General features: G+C 33.9%; 1 protein-coding gene across 29 annotated transcripts in view; it reads right to left on the bottom strand.

The window, feature by feature from the left end:
* The window catches only part of trol (terribly reduced optic lobes), a 1,082,793-nt gene that overhangs the window by 93,987 nt on the left and 968,990 nt on the right, over positions 1 to 19,816 (bottom strand). For all 29 annotated transcript variants that reach the window (XM_072534000.1, XM_072533999.1, XM_072534008.1 and 26 more), the window contains 2 exons: positions 17,993 to 18,253; positions 10,666 to 10,725 (listed from right to left, as the gene is read on the bottom strand). In XM_072534000.1, the coding sequence (XP_072390101.1) occupies positions 10,666 to 10,725; positions 17,993 to 18,253 (321 nt within the window). The remainder of the gene's footprint in view (positions 1 to 10,665; positions 10,726 to 17,992; positions 18,254 to 19,816) is intronic.

Below are 19,816 nucleotides of genomic sequence, written 5' to 3' on the forward strand. Positions count from 1 at the left end.
GTATTCAGTGTTATGGTGGAGTTTTCAAGTGCATCCAAGTTTCTGGAGATGATCATAAATTTGGTTTTTTTGGTATTAATCTCTAATCCCATTCGCTTACTGTGTTCTCCGATTATAGTGACAAGTTGTTGAAGATCGACTATGTTGTCACAAATTAAGACACCATCATCAGCATATCGTATGTTGTTGATCAGTACTCCATTCACTTTGATTCCCATCTTTGCATCCTCCAGAGACTCTTGAAATATGGCTTCCGAATAAATGTTAAATAAAAGAGGGGAAAGCACACATCCCTGTCGAACGCCCCTTCTTATATGTATGGGTTTGGATATAGAATTGTCTATTTTTAACTGTGCCGTTTGATGCCAGTACAAGTTTTCAATGCATCTTATGTCTTTTTGGTCTATATCTAACAAATTGCAGCTATCAATATTGAAATAAGAACCAATAAGATACCAATAAAAATATACCAACATTAGTAATATAGTAGATACACACAAAAAATCAGAGTTTGATGTCAATCTCGGGTGATTAACTTTCTTCAAGACGTAATTCTGGAAGTGCAGTATACGGCTGATGCCTTAAAGATCGAGGCAAAGTAATTCCAAACTGGCATGACTAAGTTACCGACAATTGACAAAAACAGTCTTTTTGGACATTATATAAATTTTTTATAATTGTTTTGAGTTTTTTAAAAGGATTTTCGGGCTAAAAGGCGAAATAATAATCGTGATGGTTTATATTAAAAAAAAAAAGTTATGCAGACACGTTTAAATCTCGCAAACTTAATAACCAATATCTAAGCATTATTAAAGTTTTTATGTCGTTTATACATTTATTGAAAATTATCAATACCTCATGTTTCCACTATACAACCATTGTACTTACTTAGGACCAGCTTATCATGCACATATAGTTGTTTTAGTAAAACACAGAGTGACAGAACTAGATACTTCAATCAGTTTCCCGCACTTTAAGGAAAAATCTTATGTAGTAGATCAGGTCTGAATATTGGATGGCCAACAGACTTGATGAATCAACTACTTACAAAGCGACCTTTTCTGTAACCTTGGCTTGTTAGCAAAATTGACAGTGGTACTTAATTATTCAAACAAACGAGATTTCATGTTTTTTCTTTAAAAAAACATTTGTTAATTGGTTCGTCTTCAACCTAGCACACAGCCGTTTCGTTTTGGGACCAGATACGATGTGTTTTAAGGTGGAAAGTCTTCAATGACTAATACTTTTTTGCTAAAAAGACTTTAGGATGACTTATATCGAGATGTGTCTTCTAAAAAACTGACCACATATATTGAAAAAAATGGAACATATAAAAGGAAATAAGACTTTTGTAGTTTTCCTTTTGTGTTAGCACTGGCATAGTTATTATTGTGTAGATTTTATATTAGTAGTACTAGATGATGCGGTTATCCCACATCAAAGACAATTTGCCACACCTTCCTCCTGTTTATTAGTCACAAAGGTTTCATATAATCACTGAAGCACAGATTCTTTCTAGTATTATGTGTAAGAGTAATTTTTGTCCTCTCCTCAAGTGACGTGCTCGTCTCCAATGCTTTGTGGAAGATTTGGTGTATTATCTAGTCCAATCTCATCAAAAATCATCGCAATGGGTATATTATTTGGACCAGTGGCTTTATAGATTTGTCACCTCTTTAATTGCTTCTCCCACTTTAGTTTGGAGTATGTACAGCTCTTGTGGAAAAGCTGAATCTAACTAAGAATTGAGGAATGGATCTTGAAGATATGCACACCTTTATATATCTAGGCTCGTTACTGAGTAAAGATAACAACGTCAGCGAAGACGATTAATGAAGAATAGTGCTGACTAATAAGTGTCATCATGATCTAAGTGGACAAATAACCTCAAAACTACCGAGGAAAATGAAACGGACCGTATATAGAACAATAATGGGGCCCATGTTAACTTACACAGAAGGGCGAAGAACTGCTTAAACACTTCGAACAAAAAATTCTAAGAATAAAAGAACTAGAATTGTGCCCTGGGCGGTACAAATGTGGTCATTGTGATGTCGTGTATTGTCTGTCTCCAAGGATCTCATCATCATCATTCTGGTTTTACAACCCTGTGTGGGTTGTAAAAAAAAAGCCCGTATTTCTATATATCTCATGACTTCATCGATGTTATCAAGGAGCCTTGTTCTGGGTCTTCCTCTTCTTCTCTGACCAAGAGGTCTATCAAGGAACGTTTTTCTAGCTGGGTCACTTTGTTCCATCCGCATTACATGCCCTATCCACCTCAGATGTCCTATCTAATATGTTCTACGATATCTAGTTCCTGGTATATTCTATAAAGTAAAGTTCAAAGTTGTATCGTCTTCAAAAGATCTCTTTCTCTAGTTATTTCTTTTAACTCATGCATAGGTTTTTGCATATTCCTGTAATTTGATCGATCCAACTTGTTGGGGATCTTCTTCGTGATCTTCGACCTTCTACCTTTCCTTGGATAATAAGTCTTTCCATGTTTTCTATGTCTGCTCTCATAACATGCCCAAAGTATTTTATTTGTTGGAGATGAACTTTGTTCGATAGCTGTTTGCTGACTTTTAGCTCATTTAAAATTGAAATATTTGTCCTGTGATCGGTCCACGCAATCTTTAACATTCTTTTCTAACAGTGACGTCTATCCTTCTTCTTTCTGCTTGTCGTAGGGTCCAAGATTCATATCCCTATATCAGTATTGGGGATATTAACTAATTGGGAATATTAATTGATCGACCTTATTTTTAGATTTCGCGAAATTTGGGAGTCCTTCCTACGTTTGGGGTAAAAATAGTCTATAAAAGTAATAAAATTTCTATAAAACTGCAATGACAGGATAACTATATTGTGTTACTATAGGTGGCTAGTAAGAGACCAGCATGTTAGAATAAAGAATACGCCCTTGTCAAGCAGAGGTTGGTACTTGCCAATTGTGGCATGAGAAGGCTTTTCAATAGGTAATGAAAGATAATGCAGGTGGTAATAAAAATAATAATGTCTGTGCGATATTCGGACGGAGTGGATTTATGATTAATAAATTTTATAGTTGGACGAAGAAACACTTTGTTGGGACTTTTCACGACTTTACAGAAGTTATCGTTAGACGGATGAGAAATTTATTAAGATAGCACGTCTAAATCAGGCAAGAAGAAGATGCAACAGTCAGGACAGTTTTTGAAACGAAGAAAGACCAATACAGGCGCCTAGATAAAATAAAATCTGTCTGAGTTAAAGGGTGGAGAACACTTGCCCAAAACAAGGAATAAAGGATTGTTCTATAGAAATCTTTGACTCATAACAACTTGTAGTACCATTGATGATGATGATGATGATTATTTTCATGTATTTACTATGTCAAGTACAGCAGCGAGTGGTGTTCCGTTTTCAACTTTGACATCGTCGTGGTTTGACGCACAATTGCGTGTTCTTTGGTTGATTTTCATTGAACATACAGTATGATGCAAATGTATGGAATAAATTCATTATTTCAGAAACAGACGACTTTAAAAAAATCTTAAAACACGTCAATTTTAATTTTTGAATGACCATCAACTGACATATATGTGTTTGACATTAAGTCATCAGTGTCGGCGTAATGACTTAATCGATGATTTTTTTAAATACAAACCGAGGTCACGCGACAGCTCATTTGAAAAGTCTCCTTATCGTCTTTACAATGATTTAATCACTTATTTCTACAGGGTTCACCAAAATTATGAACTTTGTTAAGTAACATGGAATTACAATAAATATTCATTCACTGAACTAAAATACACTAAGAAACGCCACTGGGAATAAAACAAAATAGTGTTTTTTGCAGGTTTTAAAAAACAATACATTGATAATAAAAAATTATTATTATTATAATCTGAAATTAATTATTGTAGTAAGTATTCCAAGTAATTTTTTAAAAATATTTAAATTAATATTGTCATTGACTCGTCTTTGTTTGTCAATGATATGTGAATCTGTCAAATAATAGACGTAAAATTTTTACTCTTCGAGTTTTTTGCCGACATTAATAACAGCATTTACAAAAATGAAACTAACAGAAACAGAACGAATCGAGATTTTAATCATGATTGGTTATGGAGATAGAGCGAGGACTCGAGCAGAAGTTCGTAATTTATTTAATGCTAAATACCCCAATCGCGAACCAATTACTCAATCGGCAGTAAGTAAAATTAAAAAAAAAATATTAGAAAAACGGACCATGTTAAAGATCTTCCGAGAAGTGGTAGAAAATCAATATACGAAGCCAAGAAACTGGACGTTGTACTGGCATTTCAAGAAAATCACCATACCGGTTCTAGGCAGGTAACAGGTGAAAATCCACATTGGATGAAAGAGTATAGGACACAATATCCCGAGAAGGTGAATGTTTTGGACCGGCATTATAAACAATCAAATTGTAGGGCCATATTTTTTTGAGGAAAACTTAACTGCTTCTCGTTATCTAGAATTTCTTCAGGATTATCTGTTGCCATAGCTGAATCAGCTATTACCAAATAGAAATGATTTGTGGTACCAACATGATGGGTACCCACACTACGGCGTTGAGGTACGAAATTACCTTAATAACGTTTTCCCAGGTAGGTGGATAGGTAGAAGAGGGCCCATCGAATGGCCATCAAGGTCTCCAGATTTGACTCCGTTAGACTTTTTTTGTGGGGATATTTAAGAAGAGTGTATCAAAATCGACCGAATAATGTAGAAGGGTTGAAGGAGCGCATCAGAACGGAAATTGCACCTGAAATCATCGAAAACGTTGGGAAAGAATTTATTGCCCATCTTTCACATTATATTATTGCTGAAGGTCGTCAATGTGAACATTAGTTGTAATTTAATTGTATTTAAGTAAACATTTATTGTAAGTTATTTGTATTAATAAACCAACAGTTCTGGTTAACCCTGTAGAAATAAATATTCAAATTATTATATCGTTGCAAAGGCGATAAGAAGATTTTTCAAATGAGCTGTCGCGTGACCTCGGTTTGTATTTAAAAAAATCGTCGATTACGTCATTACGCCGACACTGATGGCCATTCAAAAATTAAAATTGACGTGTTTTAAGATTTTTTTTTAAAGTCGTCTGTTTCTGAAATAATGAATTTATTCCATACATTTGCATCATACTGTATATCTAACCTTAGTTTGGCTCTTCTATTTATTTGCATATTTGGTACAGGTGGGAGTTTCTGTGTGTTTTATTTCCTTATTCCATGCATCATCTGTTGATAGTTGATTTTTTTTATTTTTATCACTTTTGATATAATTGGCATCATTCTGATATATGATCTGTGCTTGTCTAGGTGCTGTTCGGCGATTATTCTGATTCAATAAATTTTTTTAAATTGTGTTACTCAAACGCTCTGTGTTTTACCATCGCTACGCTGATAAATAAGGTTATTTTGAAAACATATTACAAAAAGTAGGTAAATAAATAAATAAATAAATATTAAGCATGAGCATATATACAACAAAATAATTGAAAGTATTAGCGGTCGGTAGGGAAATTTGTATTAAAAAAGAGAATAAACCAAAGTTTGAGATTAGATACAATAATGATGGGTTTTGCACTACTTATATACAAAGAAGTTTAGAGATGTAAACTTGAAATAATATCCAAATTTTTGGTTATTAAAGTTCTGAGAGCTAAGTTTTAAGTCTTTACAAACGTAATAAAGCTTTTGAAAGTAACTATTATTTGTTTTCTTAACAATTTGTCGGGAAATTAAGGCAGACAGTATCGTCAGTAAGCATATGACAGCTACTGCAGTTTCCTTATTGTCCTTAAATAATATATGCTGCATTTATTTGCAGACAAAACAACACCAAAAAATATAATTCCAGAAGTCACAAACACAAAATTTTCATCATTTTTTTGTTCTTTTTGCTGTTTTTACAAACAATCTCCTATTTTCTCTCGAGCAACTTGCAAATTTATTTATACTTTTCTAAATTTTAATCACCACTAACATACATTATCGCAATAGTAAATGTCAAATTCTATGATTCTACAAATGACGTTTCGAGGGTGCCATCTATTGATTGTTTGTCAAAACTAAAAAATAGCTCCCATGTATGTTATAGCCCTTTAAAATTAGTCAGAAAGATGATGTACTTTTAGCGTTGAATTTCTTAGATATATATTATTTAAAAGAACATGGTGGTTCTAAAAATAGGACTGGTTCGATCGGCATGTACTTATATCAAATAAATTAGATAAAAAATTGTACGAAAATCTAGATTTGTATATGGAATAATAATTATCATTGTACCATTTTTTTCATCCACCAAAGTTAGACTAGCTTTTTTAATACATTTTTACAAAATGAGGGAATAAAACGAAGATATAAACTAATGCCAGAGTAATAAAAATGTATGTGTTTATACGTGTATAATTAATCCCAAACAATAGAATATATATATATATATATATATATATATATATATATATATATATATATATATATATATATATATCTATATATATATATATATATATATATATATATATATATATATATATATTCGGTTTTTTATAACGTCTTACGACGTTGTCAGACTCCCAAACGCCACTGTATTCTGTCTTGAGTTAGGTTTTCGTCCAAATTTCGAGCGCTAATCGCTTTCCTAACTCCCAGGTTCCAGCTCTGTGGTGGTCTTCCTCGTTTCCTCTTCTCTGGGGGTTGCCACATCATCGTTTTTTTAGGCAATCTTTCGTCCCCCATTCGGCTCACATGCCCATACCATATGAGCTGTTTTCTCTCAATATCCTCAACTATAGTGCCCTCTATACCCATTTGCTGTTTTATCACTTTATTCCGTATTCTGTCGGCTCTTGATATTCTCATCGATCTTCTGATGGCATCCATTTCCGTGGCTTCGACCTTTTTATTATATTTTTCGGTTATTCTCCATGTCTCAGCTCCATAAAGTAGGCTAGTTTTAACCATTGTCTCATAGATGTTCCATTTTCTTTTCTTTGATATTTCTTTACTCCATAGAATTCCGTTCAAACATGCTATAGCTCTTCGTGCTTGTACAATTCGATGTTCTATTTCTCGTTCGTCTTTTCCACTACGGTCGAAGATGACGCCCAGGTATTTATATTCGTTGCATGGATTTATTTTTTGATTGTCATCGATATCGAGTTGTTCTGCTTCAGCTCCAATTGAGAGGTATTTTGTCTTTTCTAAATTGATATTTAATCTCCATTTCTGGTATTCTTCAATTAGTTTTCTAAGCATGTATTCCATGTCATCTTTGTCATTTGAGATCACCACCTGATCATCTGCAAACTGTAAAGTATATATGTAATCCTGATCGTTCAATTGTATACCCATTCCTTTGACTTTCCTTTTCCATTGTTTCAGAGCTGCAGAGATATAAATCTTAAATAGAGTCGGAGAGATACAACATCCTTGTCTGAGACCCTTAGTAACTGCAAATTTTCCAGCTAAGAGGTTTCCGAATTTCATTTGGGAGTTTGAACCATAATATAGATTTTTGAGAGCACTAACCAATGTTTGATGTATGTTTGATGTGCCCAGGACTTCCCATAGTTTATTTAGCGGGACTGTGTCATATTTTCTATAATTTGTTTAAGACAGAAGATGTTATCTGTACATGAACGACCTGCTCTAAATCCTCCTTGTTCTTCGTCTTCAGACGATTGATAATCTTCCTCTATCAGGTCCCGTAGTATTCGACCGTATAGTCGACTCATTGAACTTGTGACCGATATCCCTCTATAGTTTTTAGTTTACAATTTAGTTTACAATAGAATATGTATCCTATTATATTTCTACAATATCTTCGTCATTATTTTTCTATTGCCTGATCTCCAATACCCATTTGCTCTAAGTAGTCACATGGCTTACATTATTGAATTTGCTATGTATTTTCTTGAAGTGATATGGATAGATCTATCGCGTTTTTCGTTTACTTTTCTAAGAAATCACAGGTTACTTTTTGTTTACGTTCCTAACGAGTATATTCACGTTGCTGCTAAATCTAGAGACTTCTTCTTGCACTGCCTGTTCAGCATTAAGTCCAGTTATTAAGCACAATTTTCGCAACTATCCAATCTGCACAGATGGCCTCGAATAAATCGCAATTCTTTTCATAGTGAGGGATCATTAATGATATGAATGATCCTTTTCTTGCTTGCGAGTTTTTAATAAGATTAACATTATTAGCCCCCACATCATTTCCTTCGTACACAGTGCATTATTTACTGTATTATTACTTTTTGGTACGGGACACAGTCCATTTATACCGCCGATTGTAATATGGTGTTTTGGTGGGAGTTGGTAGATGAAGCAGACGATATTTTATTATGATTGAGGAGAGGTCTCCATTTGGAAGGCAACCGAGTAATACTATATGTTTTATTGAGAGATATCTCTGTTGCTCCTAGGATAATTCTTGGTTTATAGAAACCACTCAGCTCCAATCCATGGAAACCTATTCAGCTTTCGCTATCATGGACCTTTACGTATAATCTCACCCAATCGCCATATAAATGGAACATCCTCTGTCCCAACAAGTAGATTACAGTTAACAGTATAGAAATGAAGTGATGTGGAGGCACAGGATGCTGAGACTCGGGAAACAACCCGAAAGATGAAGACTTCACAAAACAAATCGAAAGCTCGGTTTGCGAAGATTCGACGCAGTCAACTCGGAAACCAGGTGAGTTTCCTTCATTTTTCTAATAATAATAATAATCTTAGTGTTTAATATATTCATGTCCTCAAGATATACTTTTTTTTAACCTCGGACTGGATTATCTAAACTCACCCCTTATTGACCGGTACTGAAATTTATTGGATCTACGGTTTGGGACTTGTCGTTGTAAATTTGTTTCTCGTGTAGGTGTAATTTATTAATAATAGCGAAAGATTTTGGAAGAATGAATATGGTTGGTAAATAAATGTGAAGGAATGATTGTAGCGCAAATCCGCACACGAACCCAGGGTAGTACTCACCAGTTTTATAAACATCTGTACCCCGTAAACACAAAAAACACAATTAATACAAGTACAACAATTGTTAGGATAAACAAATATAAGGTTAACGTTGTTTATTTCATGATATTATTTAAAAAAATTGTATTACTATTAAAATATTAAGTCCACATTATAAAAATGAACTTAAGGACTGATTTTTTCCAAAAGAACGAAAAGTAAAAAAATATAAAATAAACAAAAGGAGATAAAGAATAAGAACGTAGTCAAAAGTGATAATGAAACACGCAATTGTTTTAGAGCATTCTTCTGTATTGCATTATTCTTCCTTGTAACACTCCATTTCATCCAAAATTTTGGGCTTTCGAAAAAATACTGAAGAATTGAATGAGTTATTCATTACATAATATTCTCCTCCTTTGTCCTTTAACCTTTCGAAGTGCTTTTCGGTTTATTATTGCTGTCAAATGATTAAAGTTTATCGGTCTCTCCAATAGTTTGGACTTACATTTAGTTTGAACTTTCAAACGACAATATAGCACAAAATGGCTGTTACACTCTGAGATTGTTACCAACCTTCAATGAAAAAGGTACCATAAACAGAAGCCTACTTTCATTGTTCCAGTCTTTTCTTAGTCCCTTCACGTATTTCCTGCCAACAATTTCATCATTATGCATATAATATTTACTATAGAATCTTCTGCTCGGTCCTTTAATCTTTCTTAAGGATATAATAAATTCACGCTTCAGGTTGAGTAGGTCAACTGATAGTCTTTCCGATAGTTTCGACTGTTTTCGACCTAAATTAAATGTTTCAAACTTCAGAAGATGAACGATACTTCGCTGAGATTGTTACCAACCTTCAAGGAAGAAGGTACCAAAAGAAGAAGCTTGCTTTCATTGTTCCAGTCTTTTTTTCACTCCTTTCTAGTATTACCTGCCAACAATTTCATCATTATGCATACAATATTTATTAAAGAATCTTCTCCACATCGGTCCCTTTCATCCTCGGAAAGGATGTAATGCGTTTCGGTTTACTATTTCTATCAACTGATTGAAATTTATCAGTCTCTTATATGGTTCGGGCTTGTTTGAACTTACATTCACTGTTTCAATTTGCACAATATCGACTTTACTGAGATTGTTACCAATCTTCAATGAAGATTGTATCATAAGAAGAAGCCTCATTGCTCCAGTCTTTTTACACTCCGTCCCAGTATGTTCTGCCAGCAGTTTTATCATCACACATACATTATTTACTACAGAATGTTCTTTTCCTCGATTATTTAAAGTTTCATAAAGATGTAAGGACTATATATGCCTTCCGGTTGATTAATGCTGTTAATTGATTTGCTGTTAATTGAAGTTTATCAGTCTCTTCTACAGTTTTTTAGTCCATTAGCTAAGGGATGCGACCATTGTCTTTTCTGGAAAGCACATTAACTTCCAAGAACATAATATAGGAAGAAAATAACTCTTGCAAACAAAAAGTTACGAACTCCCGTGAAAAATTAGAAACCATTTTTAAAATATATTTTTCACGGAACTAACAAACATATTCTTTAAATATTTCTTGAATTAATAAAAATATCATGAAATAAATAAATGAATTTATCGATAATGCTACCTTTACATAAATTATGAATAAAAGACAAACAAAACTTACGTTCTTTTTCTTCCGTACTGCTAGGATACGTTTTCAAATTAAGGTTGTCCGAGGAGGTTGCTGTAAAAACAAATTTATGGTTAGAAACAATTAGACATTCTTGGATGTTCGACAGTGTATGACTGGTGAAAATTAAATATCAGCCAAATGTAAAGGTTTTATACAAATAGGATCCGTATCTCTGAACAAAACTGAAATCTAGGATGCTGAGAAGGAATCGAAAGAATCAACAAATTATTGATTCGTCACTGATTAACACTCAAACCACACCACACAAAAGTATTATGTTTAACATTCACGTATATACAATGCATTTCAAAAAAGGCAACACCGTCTCTAGAATAGGTAAAAAAACTAAAAAATAATTTGAGATTGCTTAGCAAAAATTTTTCGTAACGCCATCCGATTTCAAGATAAAGGGCGTTGAAGAAAAAAAACTTACACATTTTTTACGATTTTGCCGAAAGTACTGGCAACATTGTAATGAATTTTATACGACTATGTTTTGGAATTTGATACATTCCATGAATTTGTTGAACATACATTTTTTAAGGGTAGAATTATTAATCAAAATTCCAAGTGAACTTAAACATCATACAATTTTACATCAAAAAGGTACTCTTGGTAAAACTCTAAACTATGAACCTTTTTGGGAATCTTTTGATTTACGTCTTAGTCTTTAAAAAAATAAAGACTAAGAACACAAAATAAAATTCAAATAGAGTAAATGTTCAAAATGTCCTCCGTATTCACGAATACACAAGTCTATCCTTTTTCTAAAGAATCCATTAATCTTCTAAGCGGTTAGAAATCAGCTATGGTGTCACTAAAGTGACGCTGAATTCTGTCTTCCAATTCATAACGTAAATTTACCTCTGTAGCATAGATTTTTTTCTTAACATACGACCAAACTGTGTAGTCCAAATGGTTATAATCGCATGACCAAGGAGGCCAACGAATCGGAGCTTCTTTTCCTCTACCAATCCATCGATACGGAAAATGGTTATACAACCAATTACGACATAATGCATACATGGACGACAACATGGACTATGCATAAAAAGATAAAGATCTACATATCACTATTTCAATTTCCAGGTAGAATACGATAACTTATAGACATTTATTGGCAAATTATCATGGCTTTCGGTAGTGATAAGGAATATGTTACTGATCATGGACTTCGGAAGTCAAGATCCGGCAAGGGAGGATACTTAAACTCAGAATGCAAGGCCTCCCAGGTCGACATCATGCGAAATCCTTGCAACAACAAAACAATTTTGAAGAGTAAAACACCTAAATTGAGATGCTTACAAATCGCCACCTGGAACGTTAAAAGTATGTACGAAAGTGGCAAAGCACATAACATCGTAAAAGAAATCAAGAGACTCAAAATCGATATAATGGGTATCAGTGAAACTCATTGGCCCAACTCAGGAGAATGTAATATCCTAGACCATGCAATGTACTACTCTGGTAACGATACCCCTAAACACAATAATGGAGTTGGAATAATCGTTGCACCTCGTTTAAAATCGTCAATAAAATCCTACATTGCACTATCAGACCGAATGATTCTTTTACAGCTGTATGCGTCCCCATTTGATTTGAACATAATACAGATATACGCACCTACAGCTGACAAAGAGGAAACAATAATGGAAGACTTCTACGAACAACTAGAAATCTTAATTAAGGCAACCAAAAAGAATGAAATAACACTTATAATGGGAGATTTCAACGCGAAAGTAGGACGAGGCAAAACAGGAAAGGTAGTGGGAAATTTCGGACTTGGTGAAAGAAACGAAAGAGGAGATCGTCTAGTTCAATTTTGCCAAGAACACAACCTAGTACTTACTAACACTCTCTTTAAGCTCCCGCACCGTAGACTCTATACCTGGAAATCACCGGCAGACTCACCTGGTAAAATAATCAGAAATCAAATAGATTATATCGCTGCACCAATCAGGTTTAGAAACTCCATCAAAGCCGTAAAAACTTACCCGGGTGCGGACGTAGCATCAGACCACAATCCGGTGGTATGTAAGTTTGAAGTAAAGTTAAAAAAGACAAATGTAAAGAACAGACCCGAAACGCTAGATATTAGGAAGCTTTCCAACAATAATATTAAACAACAGATGCAGGAGAATTTAAATACCGAAATATCAAAAATCCTTAAAAATAACAATGAACCGCTGGAAAAGTGGAGAGAAATTAAAGAAGAGATTAGGACTTCAAGCACTAAGTTTTTACTACCTGATAAGAGAAAAAAGAAAGACTGGATGACTGCAGAAATCCTTGACATGATGGAAGAGAGACGGATATATAAAACTAAAGATACTGCCAAATACCGCGAAACCCATAGACGAATTAGAGCTGAGATAAGAAAAACTAAAGAGAAATGGTTTTCGGACAGATGCGAAGAAATCGAACAGTGCGAAAAGGTATACGACTATCACAATATGCATAAGAAGATAAAGGAACTCACAACAAAGAAAAGCTACAATATTTTATCGAAAGGGCTATGCGATGATAATGGAAATCTACAACTAGACCCCGACAAAATAGTTAGAATCTGGGAAACTTATGTGGAACAACTGTTTAATGATGACCGTCCTAGTGGGTATACACTGAGCAATGATGATACTGGCCCTTCTATTCTAAAATCAGAAGTGGAGAATGCTATAAAGGGTCTTAAAAATAACAAAAGACCAGGCAACGATAACGTTTACGGGGAAGTATTGAAAATGTTGTGCGAAACAAACAGTCAATTTCTAGACTCACTCGTCAGACTCTTTAACAATATTTATAACAGCGGGGAGTTTCCTGAAGACTGGCTAGAGTCAACTTTTGTTGCCATACCGAAAAAACCAAAAGCAAAGTCTTGTGATCAACATCGGATGATAAGTCTAATTAACCACATTTCGAAGGCATACACCAAGGTTATTTACAACAGAATAAGCCAAAAATGCGAGGATAACATTGGAGATTCGCAGTTTGGGTTTCGGAATTCTCTTGGGACAAGAGAAGCACTTTTTAGTCTACAGGTACTCATCCAGCGCTGCAGAGATATGAACAAAGACGTGTACATATGCTTTATAGACTACGCAAAAGCATTCGATAACGTAAAGCACGAAAAGATAATTGAAGTTCTCCATAAGATCGGAGTCGACTACAGAGACATTCGAACAATAGCGAGTCTCTATTGGGGCCAAACAGCTAAAGTGAAAGTAGGATCTACATTGACCAATAAAATTGAGATCAAGAAAGGTGTACGACAGGGCTGTATCTTGTCTCCTATTATCTTTAATATATACTCAGAAGAAGTATTTAAGACAGCGCTGGAGGAAAGCACAGAAGGCATAAAGATAAATGGAGAAATAATTAATAACATAAGGTATGCTGATGACACTGTGATTCTAGCAAGTAGCATGGAGGAACTGAGTTGCCTAATGAGTAAGATACAAAAAACAAGTGCACAATACGGACTCAGACTAAATATCACAAAAACCAAATGGATGTTAGTAAGCAAAACCCAACAACCACCACAGCAACTGATATTAGACAATGAAAGAATTGAACACGTGGATTCGTACATCTACTTGGGAACAACAGTTAACTCAAATTGGGATCAAGCAAAGGAAATACGTATAAGAGTAGAAAAGGCAAGAGCATCGTTCACTAGCATGAAGCAAATTTTCACCTCTAAAAGCCTCACCCTACCTCTCAAAATTCGACTTCTGAAATGTTATGTATTCCCGGTTTTGTTATATGGAATGGAGGCGTGGACAATGACCGCAACAATGATGAAAAAAGTAGAGGCCTTCGAAATGTGGGCTTACCGACGTATATTACGTATATCCTGGACTGAGCACGTGACCAACGAAGAGGTACTACGCCGGATAGGTAAAGAGAGAGAGGTAGGAATAAGTATAAAGAAAAGAAAGTTGGAATACTTGGGTCACGTTATGAGACATAATAAATATAGAGTACTACAACTGATCATTCAAGGGAAAATAGACAGCAGAAGGGGTCCAGGGAGGAGAAGACACTCGTGGCTCCAAAACTTGCGGCAATGGTTCGGATTGTCATCTGCTGAACTATTCAGATCTGCCGTAAACAAAGTCAGAATAGCCATGTTGATTGCCAACGTTCGGAACGGACAAGGCACATGAAGAAGAAGATAGACATTTAGACAACTTTAAATGAGTGTTGGTAATGTGATACCCTTTTGACTCGAGGATTCTGATCACACCAGTAGTCTGCATTATGGGAATTAAACATACCTTGCCGCATAAAGGAGAACCGCAAAAGAGATGCATTTTAAAAAATTTGGATTGAGGGCTGTATTTTCTTGAAATATTCCACAAAAGAACATTGTTTGCAATATTTCACAATAAAATCCACTCTAACCAGTAAAAACTCTTGGACTTATCTCTAATGATAAGTATGTAGCTGCTGCTCTTTAGGTATTTGCTAAGTACTTGAAGATGTATTTGTTTGTCTTGCGATATTCCTGACGCTAACTGTTTAATTTATTTGGTCTCACATTCCCAGTTTCTTGACAATGTCGTTCAATGGCTCAAAATGTTTTCTTTGCTTGGTAAGTTTCTTCAACATTTGAGTACATTTTGATAGCAATATCTAATTTTACAAATAACAGGGTTTCAAAAACTGATTATTGTTGACTTATCTCATAACAATCAATAAACCTTATCATTACCTTATACCAGCATCGGTTATTACTTCGTAAATTTCAAATCAAAACATTCCGAAAACGGTACAGAGTATCGAGTTTTATTAAGATTAATAATTCTACCTTTAAAAAGGTTCTGTTGAATAATACTTGGTATGAAACTTGTAACCAGCGCCCTCTATGAGAGTCAGATATAAAAACAATGAGATGTATGAGCTTCCAAAACATACTCATCTAAAATTTCATTACAATGTTGCAAGTAGTTTCGGCAAAATCGTAAAAAATATGTAACATTTTTTTTCTTCTTGTAAACGGAAGGTGTTACGAAAAGTTTTTAATAAGTAAACCCCAATTGTTTTCAATTTTTTTACTTATCCTAGAGACGGTGTTACCTATTTTAGAAACTCTCTGTATAGGATCTTCTAAATTCTTAAATTAGCTGTCATTGATTCACTCTGTTTTGACAAATTACCAGCAATGGATAGAACGTACATACAACAACAACACCTGCCGATGATAAAATTGGTTTATCAAAAGGGACGTTTATCAAAAACATCCTTAACTTATGTTAGAATAATTTTGACCCATATTTCTTATTTACTTTTATTATTTACTTTTTTAAGAAAATAACCTAATGAGTCCCTGGACAAACGAAGTTAGTTTAAATTAGTTTTGTAGTTTGATTGGAGTAGAAATTTAATTTTAATTGCGTTACAAAACTATTTTTTTTGTTAAAAACCTCTATTAAATATTGACAGTTAATTAAAAGTGTGCCTAAACAGATCGTGCTCCTCGCATATACCATGCGGTCCATATGTATGGAATAAATTCATTTTAAGCGTTATTATGTACTATGTGAAAAAACTTGATTAAATGAAATGTGTGAACATGTGAATGAAACAAATTGATTTTTATTCTTAAATTGACAATTTACAGTATGAAAATATTATATCCCTCCACCACCCCCTTTGAATTATAAGCACCCCCTCGAAAATTTTAAATAACAAAGGGGGGTCGTATGGCACCTTGTTAGGAAGGGATTTTAGTCCTCTGTTCAGCAATACAAGGGTTTTTAAGTTTGATACAATCATAACTGAGAAAATTGATTTTTTAGATGTAAAATTTTGATAATGTCTTTATCATATCACTAATGTCACTTTAGGTTGAATGAAGATAACAATGTTACATAATATTTAGAATGTATTTTATGTACATTATAATTAAATTACATGTTCAAAATGACCACCATTCACTTCATGGCAATAACCGAGGCGATTTTGGAATTCTCGTACATTTTGTACGACCTTGGGGGTTATTTTGTTCATTTCTTCCGTTATCCTAACTTTTAAATCAGCAATACTATTTGGTCTATTAAAATATACTTTAGATTTTAAATAACCCCATAAGAAGTAATCGAGAGAAGTCAAATCGGGGGATCTAGCCGGCCTTTCGATCGTTCCACGTCTTTCAATCCACCTATTAGAAAAAACCTCGTTTAAATAATTTCTAACTATACGTGCAAAATGCGGTGGAGCTCCGTCTTGTTGGTAGTAAATAGATCGATCTACCCCATTTGGATGATTAACATCAGAAAAAAATCTTCGTAATCTAGGCCCTAAAAGGTTAATCAAAAAATCTAGATCAACCTCACCATCAACTGTGTCCTCAACAAAAAAAAGGACCAATAATTTTATTGTTAATGATACCAGCCCAAACGTTAACTTTTTTTAGGATATTGCGTGTGAGTCTCACACACCCAGTGAGGATTTTCTCTGCTCCAATATCTACAGTTCTCTTTGTTAACCATTCCGTTTAAAAAAAATATATATTTTGTTTATGAACTGTAAATCAGCGTTCATTCTGTCCATCATCATTTCACAGAATTCTTGCCTTCTTTCAGGATCATCTTCATTTAACTCCTGAAATAACTGAACTTTGTAAGGGTTGTATTTTTCTTTATGCAAAACTCTCAAAATAGATGATAACAATAGATGATGGCAAATAATTTACTGACGTCTTTTAGTAAGTTTAAATATCTAAAAGACAGCAGCCGACTAGGTTCATATCAATTGTTTATTTGGCTTTTTGACTAATATCTTATTATCTTCAAATTATCTTCAAAGACCAGGCAATATTGCTGATTTAAAAGTTAGAATAACGGGAGAAATTAACAAAATAACCCCGAGGTCATACAAAATGTACGAGAATTCCAAAATCGCCTTAGTTATCTCAAGTTGAAGATTTAATTTAACAAGGTGCCACACGACCCCCTTTGTTCTTTAAAATTTTCGAGAGAGTGCTTATAATTCAAAGGTGGTGCTGGAGGGGATAATATTTTCATACTGTAAATTGTCAACTTAAGAATAAAATTCGACCTGTTTCAGGATTTTTCACATAGTACATAATAACGCTAAAAATGAATTTATTCCATACATATGGACCGCATGGTATACGCAAAATATGATTCGTCTACTACTCTTTCTACCGCTAGTTAAGAATCTTTAAAAACCGTTAATGTTGCGTTAATGCATTTCGCGCGATTTTTGTTTGCTGTGAATACAATATATTATAAATACATTGACTGCCATTTGAATATTTTATTTTAGTGATATAGAAATAAGAAATACTTACAGCAGTTAGTTTCATCAGAGAAATCGTTACAATCAGCTCTGCCATCGCAATATCTTGCACACTGATCTGGTTGAGATTTGCAAGGCAATTGACCTTCGGGACAGCTAACCGGTTGAGGTTCTGGAGGAAAAGTTGGTGGTTGAGTTGGACAATTATACTCATCAGAACCGTCATTACAATCATTCCTGCCGTTACAGCGCAAACTCAGGGAAATACAGTTGAAATTATCAATACACTGGAATTGGTTATTTGCACAAACACCTACGAAACGAAAAGAAAAAAAAAGGAAATAAAAATAAGAGTGCAATAATAATAAAAAGTACATGCTTAATAATAAAAAATCAAGGTGCAATAAAAAACAATATTAAATTAAATAAATTCTGAAGTCACAAACTGCTCTTAAAAAAACTGCAAACTGTAGATGACATTTTAAGGCAATTTGTTCCAAATTGTATCCAAAAATTCTTCCTAACTCTTTAAGCCTATCAACTATGTATTATTTATATGAAAATTTCTTTATTACACTACATCAATCCGTTTTTCTGAACAGAAAGGTTTTTTGTCCAAGGTATCTTCCGCATCTATCTATAAATCCACATTTCTAATGCTTGAATTTCGTTTAAGCTTAATACTTTTAGTGTCCTCACTTCTGCTCTTCTTCTTGTTCCCAAATATGCAACTTTGTGAACTTTTTCAACCTGGACTCCATTTAGTTGAAGTACTGCATCTGGATGTGGGTTACAACTAAAGACTAAAAATTTGGTTTTGTTTGGGTTAATTTTAATTTCCTCTACTTTGTAAATACGATCAAGCAGAATTTAAAGAGAATCCAATAATAGTAGTTCCCCTTTGATTTTTATTCTATATCTTTTAAGTGCCTTTTAAAATAACTGGTCCAGGGAAACATTGAACAATGTTGGGGACGAAATGCAGTCTTGTCCTGACTCCTCGTTGTATGGAGATTTCGTTGGTGCGGTATGGACTTTTAATGGCAAGAATATCTTTGTCATATATTTCTATATTTTTTAGAACCTGCATTAATTTTATATGCTGCACTTTATCGAATGCCTTTTCGTAGTCCACGAAGCATATTAAAACTAAGTAAAGAAAATCGGAATGGAAAAATAAAAGAAGGAAAACACCAGCTTGAATAGAATTTTGACAACTCTTAAAAATGTACCAATCAAAAACACAATTAAAATATATGTACACTTACGATAGCACGTACTTTATTGATTAATAGAACTGGTCTTTTAACAGGGACTTCCGAATTTTAGCAGTTGGTAGCGGCCATATCCTTGAAGCTATAGCTGTCAAACGAGTTGTAATTTAATCAACTATTTTGAAGATATATCACGTATATCAGTTTTAAATATTTGAAGCTCTGTTGTTTTCTTAGGAAGTATTTTTGGATAACGCGATTTATAACAACCTTAACTTAAAATGAATTCCACAATTTACAGTTGTTTTTGGTGAACATCGTGTATAAAATCAAATTAAATAAATATATTTTAAATCAACATAAAATATCAGGAACAAATATAAAATTGCTGTCACGGAAAAACTGGATGATCCAAAGTTATATATCATATTGTCGTTTTGTCCCGACCTTGGATTAAGATAAAACATCAATTGGCACGCATTGAAGACAAATCGACTACAATACATTGCATACTCCCTCTGAGGATTGTGCACTCTCTCCACCATGCATCTTCTCTATTCCGCTGCAGTCAACTTGAGACGTCTGCCTCTATGTTCACAATAACAACATTTTTGTTTCACATTTTTTCCGATTAGTTAGACCAAGTACCAATTTCAGTAAAG

Source organism: Diabrotica undecimpunctata, chromosome 6 (assembly GCF_040954645.1).
Source record: "Diabrotica undecimpunctata isolate CICGRU chromosome 6, icDiaUnde3, whole genome shotgun sequence".
In the NCBI taxonomy this organism is placed as follows: Eukaryota; Metazoa; Arthropoda; class Insecta; order Coleoptera; family Chrysomelidae; genus Diabrotica; species Diabrotica undecimpunctata.